The sequence below is a fragment of the Boleophthalmus pectinirostris genome, unplaced genomic scaffold, assembly GCF_026225935.1.
Source record: "Boleophthalmus pectinirostris isolate CB_2022bp ecotype Guang Dong unplaced genomic scaffold, ASM2622593v1 HiC_scaffold_18, whole genome shotgun sequence".
Lineage (NCBI taxonomy): Eukaryota > Metazoa > Chordata > Actinopteri > Gobiiformes > Gobiidae > Boleophthalmus > Boleophthalmus pectinirostris.
In genome coordinates, this window is record NW_026571133.1 from 41,831,396 (window position 1) to 41,842,345 (window position 10,950).

A 10,950-nucleotide genomic window follows, 5' to 3' on the forward strand; every position below is an offset into this window, starting at 1 on the left:
TCCTTTCCTTCTCCCGCGTCTTTAGAAAACTTTTACTTTTAGAGCTTCGATGGCTGAACAGCACCATCTCACCAGCGTCTTAACTTCTCTGTCGACTAAGATAAATACTATGTAGACTTATCTTCAATATTACACGGAATAGTCATTTTTAGAGGGTCAATATTTATCGTGAGGAGGTTTTCTTTGCACTAGTGGGGAACTTTTGGTTATTTTTCTGTACTACAAAAAGAGCTGAGATGTAGCATGTCGAATTTATAACGTCTAGAACTCATTACACAGACTAAGTACTTATTTCTCTATTAAAGTCTGCCATTTATTTATTGCAGTTTGTATTTTTTAAACAATATTACAATTTGAATTTGTTTTTGTGGATAATTCATCATGAGTCTTATCAAGTCAGTGCCATAAATGAGTTTCAAAGTTACTGTTTATCGTCTATATTTTCTTCAGCCATATATTGTACTTCAAAATGTGTGATTGTGATAGGCCTATTGTCAGCCTACTGCTATTCTGGCCTCTTCATTTGAATGTCTCCCTTTAGCCAAGAGCTAACCTGACCAAGTATGTCATCAACTCGGAAACTAACCATTAACGTCACTTCAATACTCATTCACGACTCAAAACCAGGACAACTTTGGAAAAAGAACAATTAGGTACGGCTGCTGTAATTTGTGGGGAATACTGATTTCCTGAAAAATCTCCATCCAAACTTGAGATGATCCAACTACAGCCTCTGTGGCTCTGGCTGGCCAGATAAGTATAACATGACATCACAAGGTGAAACAGAGAGAACACAACCTAAATATGCAGAGTTTGTGTGTTTAAAGAGCCATTAAACACTAGGGCTGGGTATCATTAAGAAGTTGCCGATATGATACATACCTCGATACACAGGCCATGATACGATACATATCTCGATACAGTGAGCTTTTTATTCAATATGATATATGTCGATTCGATACGGTTCAATAAAAAATAAAGACTAAATCATGGCTGTGATACTAAAAGTCTTTATTAAACCACTTCTTGTGCAAAGTTCATATGAAACATAAACATTTTAATCATCAAAACAGTAAAAATGTCAAATGTGTCACATTTTTCTATAGCGCTTTTCCACCTTCAAGGCACTCAAAGCAACTCACTCAACAAGGAACCATTCACCCATTCACACACCAGCGTACGCAGACACTGTGGGCAAAGTGGGTTAAGTGTCTTGCCCAAGGACACAATGACAGCATTCATCTGTGGGAGCTGGAATCACACCAGCCAACCTGTGGGTTAGTGGATCTGACCACTCAACCTGTGATGTTTATGTTGAGAGCTGGATTCGAACCGCCAACCTTTAGATCAGTGGGCAAATGCTCTACCAACTGAGCTACTGCCGCCCGACACATAAATGAGTTTCCTTTCACTCCACAAGCAACAAAACTGTAGCTCTGTATCAAAATAATTTAGTAAAACACACCTAAAAATACTCTTGGTGATATATCGATACAGCAGCCCATGATATTGATACTGTATCATCATATTAAACGATACGATATATCGATATTCCGATATTTTTGCACACCCCTATTAAACACCCTCCCGGGCTTTACTCCAACCCTAAGGAAAATCTGAAAAATGCTTCAGAGTAGGTGGGGCCTGGCAGGTTGCGGGGGAGCAGGTGTGGACGGGCAGGGCTCAGGAGCAGTGATTGACAGCCGACCGACAGCCACAACAATCCAACACGGCACAGACCGGTGCGCTCCTGACTTTGAAACAGAGCGGACATTCGTGCTCGGATCTCGCCATTTCCCTTTTGTCCAGAAACAGCGGGACATCGCAGTGACCAACGGTGCCAGGTCGGGGCGGGGCTGAGAGGGGCTCCTCACATACCACCTGTAGACCCCAGTGGCTGTGCTCATCAAGTAATAACCTGCATCTGACTCACTGGTGGTTGTTAGTCCAACCCGGAAATTCAAATGTTCTGGCCATAGTTGATCCTAAAGAGGCCGATACAGACACGACTTTGAATCAAAAGTTAGATTTTTAACATATATGCACTAAAATGCCAAAATAAGTAAAGGGATGGGTACACATTTCTATTTTAGACCCATTTACACAGATAATCAGTAGAAAAAAGTGATTTTGGTGTTTAGAGGTCCTTTAACCTTAATATTTAACATTATATCAATTTATATGTCCACTGAGGATATCGTCTGAACCGATATTTGGAAGACGATATCTAATCCAGTGAATTATTCAGTATCGACGTCGATATAATAGAAGTATCAGAATTGGTGCATCCCTATTGTATTCCCATAAAATCAACATGTGGGATAATATGTTCAGGAAATATTTGCATATTTAGGTTGTTTTACTCACATGACTAGTATTCAATCATGTTTTTACAAGTCCTCTCCAACCACCTTGGACTTAAAGCCATTTCCCAAACACAAGTTAAAGACATACTGTAGAAAATATCAAAGCTAGTTAAAGGGCTTATATTATGTTATTTTTTTTATCTATGTTCCAAATCTGAAATCATCCAAATGATTCTAGTTACAGTATATGGAGTATAAAATCTAATCTTTTTTATCTACACATTATAATGTTGTTTCCTTATCAAAAACATAATATATGACCTTTAAACTACGATGTACAAAGCCTTGAAAGACATAATATATGGATCGATATTTCAGCTCTGTACTGTAGGCCTTTAGTCGATTAACTCGGTCGATGAAAGTGTTGTCAATCAAAATAGAATAAGTTAGTATGTAGTATTAACTTTATGGTTTAGGCGATTGATTGATTGATTGATGTAGAATCATTTTATTTAGATTATGAGGATTTATATGAGACAACAGCAGAAAGGAGAAGTTAGTGAGTAAGTTGAAGATTTGGTATTTTTTTTGGTATTTATATGTAAAACAATAGAGTAAGCAGAAATACACTGATTCTTAGTACTTCTTCTGCATAAATGCATGAACTCCCCCTGCAGGTGTAGTCTTGTGAGTTCAGTTTGGGTCAAATACACAGAGTTTTGTAAAGCTTTTTCCCACCCCCCCTTTTTAGTCAACCAGTCAAAAAGCAGGATATGTCTTTAATTCACCAAGAATTTCGTTAACCAAATACAGGCCAAGTATAACCCACTGAACATAACAAAGACAACACTCAGGCAGCTCATAGCCACTTTTACATAATATTTCTTCATGACCACCAATCACAATAAGCAAATTAGGAGAAATGAAATTGACAACTAATTAATGATTTCATAAGTTTGTTTTTCCACTTTTCATAACTGCAAAATTGAGATCAAGTAACTGGGAACATTATACAGTACAGGAAATAAATCACGTGACTGCAGTCTATTCTAAAAGCTCTCCGATAAACCCACTAATGCACAGTTTGTACGTCTTTGTGCCTGCAAATGACATCCAGCTTGAGCCCATTAGACGACCAGAGAAAGATTTCACCCACAGTGCATTTGAAAGCAGAAGAAGACGGATAAGTCAACACAATAGGGGATCAAGTTAGGTTCAAAATGCAAATGAAAACCATATGAAGCCAGTCACAACTCGTTTCCATGCAGCAGGTAAAACTGAATACCCACTACATGCTAACATTGTTGTTTATAATTGTTTCAAAATAATTAGAAATGAAAATTGGCATGCAAACACTGCAGGCTTTGGTTCATACCTTCAATGTCATGGCCACACTTTTGACCTACAGATGAAAGTTACAGGTGAAACACAATTGGACATTCACAAAGATTGATCAATTATTGTGTTAGTACATTAACTACATAATCACTGGATTACACCAGTGTTTAGTTCACGTGACGTCAAATTGTAGGATTCCTCTAGTTTCAAACTGAGTTGGAGGCAGACTGTATAAAGAAGTGGACTGAGTGAGAGTCGACGCTGGCAGATTTAGGGACGGATTTGGAGCCAGTGCCATGGCCATGAGTATTATAACAATCAATCCAGAGTAGGGATGGGCATTCCATAAAATTTTCGACCGTCGGGAGAATTAACAATCAATTTCTGATTAATCATTAATAGCGATGTAACAATAACCGAAATATCGTGATATTGTATTGTCAAAAAGTTTCACCATAATATCATGGGCTGTCACAATATATCAAATTACAAGTTTCTTTGCTTAATTGCATGGTTTTATAGTAGCAACAGCTTACAGACATAGGGAACTACATATCCCATGATTCATTTCAGTGCAGACAACATAAAGTTATGTGTTTTTTATTTGAATTCTTGGGATTATGTGGTAATAATTCACACCAAAATCTTGTCAAGATATTTTCAAAGCAAAAAAAGTGTCCCATCTTTAATTATTAGCCTCTTCAAAATATCTCAATAAATATCGTACCGTGAGATGCATATCATGATAATATTGTACTGTGAGATTTGGATATTGTTACATCCCTAGAATATGACAATAAATGTTGTACCAAATGACTGGTTAAAGCATTTTATAATGTCAGTCTTGTTATTATGTATAATATCATAATATCATGAGCCTCCCAAACATATTGTGAACTTTCCCACCATATCGCAATAAATATCGTACCGTGAGGTTCATACCATGACAATATCGTATCGTGAGACTTGGATATCGTTACACACCTAATCATTAATGTTTTTATATTAGAATGATCATCATTATTATTACTGTTACTAATCTGCATAAACTCAACTTTACAACATATAAACCAGAACCACTCTAGAGCCACATCAGCCCGTTTGACATTATAATGTGTTTAATGCAGCTTTGTGCACATTTGTTTATGTCTTACAGAAACTAAACTTAAAACCACATAAACTATTAGCGCTGCTCTTAGTACAGCTCTTTATTTAACATCATTTCACTTACTTTATTTACGTTGGTCACTAGGGCTGGGTGTCATTAAGGAGTTGCCGATACGACACATACCTCGATACACAGGCCATGATTCGATACATATCTCGATACAGTGCACTTTCGATTCGATATGATATATTTCAAATCGATTCGATACGGTTTAATAAAAATAAAGCCTAAATCGTGACTCTGATACTAAAAGGCTTTGTTAAATCATTTCTTGTGTTCATATGAAACACAAACATTTTAATCCTCAAAACAGTAAAAATGTCAAATGTGTCGCATAAATGAGTTTCCTTTCACTCCACAAGCAACAAAAATGTAGCACTGTAACAAAATAATTTAATAAAACACACCTAAAAATACTCTTGGTGAAATATCGATACAGTAGCTCATGATATCGATACTGTATCATCACATTAAACGATACGATATATCGATATTCTGATATTTTTGCACACCCCTATTGGTCACTTTATTTATTTTGGCTTCTGTTGTGATAAAAGACTGAAAAGTGTTTGTCTTTTGGACGTATGTGCACTCAACTTTAAATTGCAGTAACGGGTTACTGCATCTACAGGCACCATGACGAAACCGGGATACTCAAAAAACCCGATCATAATCGGACACTGGTGTGCATGTAAACACACTCAGTGAGAGGAACAGTGTCTCCAAGGAGGTTCCAGAGCCCAAACATGGGACTGTGAGGCCGAAACTCCAGTGTTTGTGTCAGACGGAGCCTCGACTCCTTACTCTACACACAACAACCTACATTCGGTTTGTCAATTAAAACTGAACATGATCGACGAAATTCTTAACGATCTATTATCGATTAGTCATCTCATCATGCCCATCCCTAATCCAGTAAGAGTGTAGTAATTGTAGTGAGTGTTTAAGGTAGTGCCACGTTCCGACCCGCTGGTTGGCATGTTGCTAAATGTTCATATCTTTAATATTTATGGACAAAATAGCAAAATAAAAACACCAGGCTCATGTAGCACGGGATAATACGAATATTTTAAGACCAAAATAATGAGCCTGACAGCAGCAGTTACAGAAAGAGGGGTGACATATTTTCAAAAGAATATAGGGGTGTAACGATATCCAAGTCTCATGATATCGTCACGGTATAAACCTCACGGTACGATATTTATTGAGATGTCGTGGGAAAACTCACGATATGGTGGGGAGGCTCATGATTAGGAATGAAACAATATCAAAATCTGTACGATCTTACACATTATACACATCTCACAGTGCGATATTTATTGCAATATTTTGTGGAGGCTTACAAACAAAACTGTTAATATGTGACTTTTTCCTCTTAAAATGCCTTGACAAGACTTAAGCCAAAAAACTAAGATTTAATAGTGTTAGAACTGTTATTTCTTCTTGAAGTCTACACTGAAATGGAGCAAAGGATCATGGTCTATGTAGTTCCCTCTGTCTTTTTTTTAGCTATTGCTGCACCATAACTCTTCATTTAAGCAAAGAGACTTGTAAACTGACCAAAACTGACACAGGCCCAACGTCTGTTAGTAATAAAGAGAAGTGACTTTTTTTTTTCCACAAAAGCCTTTAAGATTTGTGCTTGAGATGAAAATTTCAGATTTGTGGAGCCAGTCCCAAACAAATAATGACAAGGTTCATCTTTGACGTTGGATATTTCTTTCTTTCTTATTTCTTTCTCTTCATCGGAAATTATGACATGACCAAAGTCTTGTGTCTGTCTTACATCTAGTTTAGGCTTAGTCTTAGTCTTAGCTGGTTTAGACCTAGTTAAGTCTTTGTAAGTCATGATTTATGCGTCACACTTGATCTCAGTTTAGCCCTGATGTAGACTTGGTTCGGTCCTGTTCTAATCCAGGTTTAGTTCTGGGGTGTGTGCAAATGTAGCACACCCTTTAGAGCAGGTTTAGTTCATTTGATGCGATAATAGAAAGTCAAATATTTCAAATTTTAGAGAGAAAAATGGATTGAACACTCTGGAAATGAATATAACACTTAGTTTCATGACTCTATAGGTAGTTTCAGATTATAGAATGTGTCATACTCCCAGAGGGGACCAATGCGTTTTCCTTACTGATTCTGTGCGGTGACATCATGCTGGGGGGTGTTCTACATGCATCTCTACTGGCAGAATGTTCACCTGTTACCATGGTGACACAGTGTACACAAAAACTGCCAAGATGTTTTAATATAGTCTGAAAACTCAACACAAAATGGATTTAAACAACTAATTTTCAGGAGCCTGTGATCAATATGAGCGTCCAGGCTGCTGTTTATTAGTTTTATTTTCAACAAAAAGGAGAGACTGACGCTAGATTGTGACAGTAATTTTACGTGTCAGAGATTTGTTTAAGCGCAAAAATCATTTCACTTGTTGTAGTTCCAACTGAGTCAAGTTTTCTGGTTAGACGGTGTTAAAATAAAACTCTGAATAAAGTTTAATTTGAGTAACAGAGCTTCTAACAAAGTAGTAATATTAATTTATCCATTTATTTAATAATATTCATTTTATCTACCTCCATCTGTATTAAACTGAATTGTGAGTTGATCTGAATTACACTAATTGAGCTTTTTAATGAGCCTACGGATTTTGATGGACACCAGACCTGTCACTATAATTACTGTATCAGCTTATTGTGCAATATGTGAAAGGTACAGTTTTAGGGTCTGTATTTATCGTGTGTTTTCTATGCACTACTGAGAATTTTTGGCTATTTTTTGGCAATACGTTAAAATTTAAGCTGTAAAAGGTTGAATTAATAACGTGTATGACTCATTAGAAATGCAAACTGAGTACTGCAGTGTTTCATTCTGCTGTGTATTTATTGCAATTCGTGTATTACACATTTAGAATAGTTTGAGGTTTAAATCTGCTTTTGGGTTTTTATGTCAGTGGAATTTAAATTAGTTGTTGTTTTTGTTGTCATTACAGTATCGTTAGATATACAGAAATATTTCGCGCACAAATGTGTTATTGTGGACACTACAAAGTTATAAAAGTGTAGTATAATGGCCCAGCAGCTTACCAGGTTGTTCCACTGCTCTTTTGTAAACATTTTATTTACAGATAGTTTTCAAAGGCATCTCTAAGGACTGGTCACAAACTTTTTTTTTTTTTATCTACATGGTGCGTGTCCATTTATCAGCCTTCTTATGTCATTGCTTGACAATTTAGCTTTTAGTTTTCTTATTTTATTTATTTATTTATTGGCGGTAAATGTACACTAATCACTAGCAATCGACTGACACAGTTCACATGATCTTAAATTAGGTGATCATATTTTCAAAATTCTAAACTGGGACACACCGGGCTGGGATGTTTGGTACAAATAAAACTGTGAAGAGAGCGTGTAACATTGTGTATTCTTGTGTCTGTCATAATCTGAGGGACTTCTATCACTGCATTTTTTTGCTTTACAGTCGTTCGCAAACACAGTTTTCTGTATTTTGGCTAAACAAATGACAATTTATGCTCCTCTTTTCTGTTGGCAGGGATCAGATTAGTCAAATATTGTGATAGTCCTGGTTTAGACTTGATGTTGTCCTGGTTTAGTCTTAGTTCAGTTCTAGTTTAGATCAAATTGTTCAAAAATAGGGACACCTGTGAAATTTTTTTATAAAATTGGGACAAATCATTGGTTTTGTATAAATCTGCTGGGACAGGGGACACAGGGCTCAAAAGTGGGACTGTCTGCGTAAATATGGACGTCTGATCACCTCATTTCAACTGGTACATTTGTCCTAAATTTCCTGCGCGTGCATTATAACGTTGCAGTTCACTTTTTATTTTCACTTGGATTAGAAGCATACGGAGCATATGGTCTACTTTACAACTGCTATCCCTTGTACAAAGTGTCTAGTAAACTGTTTGCATAATAATCTAGAGAAGGTTTGACTTGTGATCCAGGACAGCGCCGTTAAGCACGCACGTTAAACCACCGTCAGCTATGAGAGCTAATGTTTTACACCAAATTTGGAACATCTGCAACGCGCATTCTGGGAAAATAGAACTATTTTAACAATGTATTAACCAATTTCTCACAATGCACTGACGGTGGAACTCAAAGCCTGCCTGTTCTTATTAACATTAGTAATTAGCTCGTTATAATGTCACATAAACATTCGCGCGTTTTGGAAAATACCTGCAGTTCGTTCTCGTCTCTTGGCTTCTTTCATGGCGAAGTCTTCACGGTCCTGCTCCATGGCGGTCCGGTGGGTTTGGAGCGGATCAGACGGTGGAAGGTGGAGCAGATCCCGTTAAAGGTGCGTGTTTACTGACCGACTGCCCCAGTAAAGCTCCCGCACATCCACAGCAGGAGGGCGGGTCAGAACGGGACACTTTGCCCGAAGCGCTGTCTGTCAGGCGCCGTGACGGAGGGCGGGTCATAACGGCATTGTACGCCCTGAGTGCTGTCTGCCAGGCGCCGTGACGCAACCATAGACTGTGTTTTATTATTTTTTTAAGTTATTTTTTAAATTACAGTAACACATCAACGTGACAAAACATCAGAGGTAGATATTGTATAAAGTGAGATTGTTGTTGTATCAATGCAGAGTCCAGTTCACAGTTGGCAGATGTGGAAATATATATTTTTTGTATGTGTATATATATATCTATATATCTATATCTATCTATCTATCTATATATATAAATATATATATATTAGTGCTGTCATGCGATAAAAAAAATTGAGAGATTAATTAATTATGATCTGTAATTAATTAATCTAATTAATCTCATTTTAATCTCACCTAAAAATTGCTGAGAAAAGCCTTCAATTTGAGGTATTTTCATTTAAATTCATTATTACATTATTGTGGCAGATCAAAAGACTGATATAGATTGAGTGTGGAGAGAATGAATAATGAACTGTCAAGTGCTTTGGGGATCTTGAAAGGTGCTATATAAATGCAATGTAATCCGATTCCTGATCTAGTGACTGGAAAGAAATGAACTTGAGTGGAGGCACTAGGTGGCGCCACACTGGCTATTATGACCCTGTCACACCAGTGTTTACATTGAGTATGTTTCATAGAGCATTTATTAATGAGAATACCTTCATTGTTAAAAATGGGGGAATAAATATTCCATTTAATTGCAACACCACATGCTTTTTCTGCAGAACGTCAGACTGCAATACAATGAGACAGAACAGGGCCACACCACAATATTTGAGTCAAGCCTAATGTATGTGCCAAAAGTTAATTTAAGTATCACCAAGACACATCCAATGAACTGTCAAACTTGGCGATCAAAGGCTGTAGTACAAAAGCCCAGTGAGAATCAAAAATAGTGTGTTGTCAATGGAATGGCGCTTTATGAAAATGTACAGTAAACATATTCTCAGTCTCTCCTGCTCTGTGACCAATGAGCCAACAGCACACACATCCTGCTCATCATCTCATTGGTCGATTGGTCATTGCAAAGAAGATACTGGAAAACAGCATGGACGACAGTGACAGTGCTTTACAGTGTTCTGTCGAAATGGGTCACCCCGTCGTAATGAGCTACCTGCAGCCTAACGTAGGTATTCTGCCACAAATCTAACACGTACATGTCCATGCTTACACGCTTAATGGGTCAAAACATACAATAAAACAAAAACACTTTTAAAATGTGACTTGTTACTCCACTTCTGACTCAAATCGACGGCATTTAAACTGGAACAGCGCTTGGGGATTGTGTGCATGTGCAGTAGTGCTATGTAGCTCAAATCAACAGGACACCAGCCCTGCCAATGAGGTGTCCTTTATTTATTTTTCAGGGAGTGACAACCGTAGTGACAATCCTCCTGACGTTCTACTATGCTGCACTGTGGACAAATAAAGGTGCGGCCTGTTCTGCAAATCAACTTTCCTGAGCTCTTCAGTAGGTTTTAATCCATTTTCACCACCAGTACACACCCACTGCTCTGTACTTCTGTCATTTTTCAATTTTATTTTCTTAATCAATGATACATGTTGGATTTGGCAGCGTCGTGTAGTCATTTTGGTATAAATGAAAAAACCTGTTACTCGCTGTTACTCGCCACATGACAAGAAGTTTCATCAGCTGTTTATGTTGGAATGTTGTTATTA

General features: G+C 37.3%; 1 protein-coding gene across 3 annotated transcripts in view; it reads right to left on the reverse strand.

Moving 5' to 3' along the window:
* The window catches only part of stom (stomatin), a 52,173-nt gene extending 42,988 nt beyond the window's left edge, over positions 1–9,185 (reverse strand). For 2 of the 3 annotated variants that reach the window (XR_008632174.1, XM_020919268.2), the window contains exons 1-2: positions 9,015–9,185; positions 3,682–3,708 (exon numbers count right to left, since the gene is read on the reverse strand). Coding sequence is in view for 2 of the 3 variants with exons in the window: in XM_020919268.2 (XP_020774927.1) it covers positions 3,682–3,708; positions 9,015–9,075 (88 nt within the window). In the remaining variant the exon portion in view is untranslated. The remainder of the gene's footprint in view (positions 1–3,681; positions 3,709–9,014) is intronic. The other variant, XM_020919269.2, reaches the window with a different exon arrangement.
* Between the last annotated feature and the right edge of the window lie 1,765 nt (positions 9,186–10,950).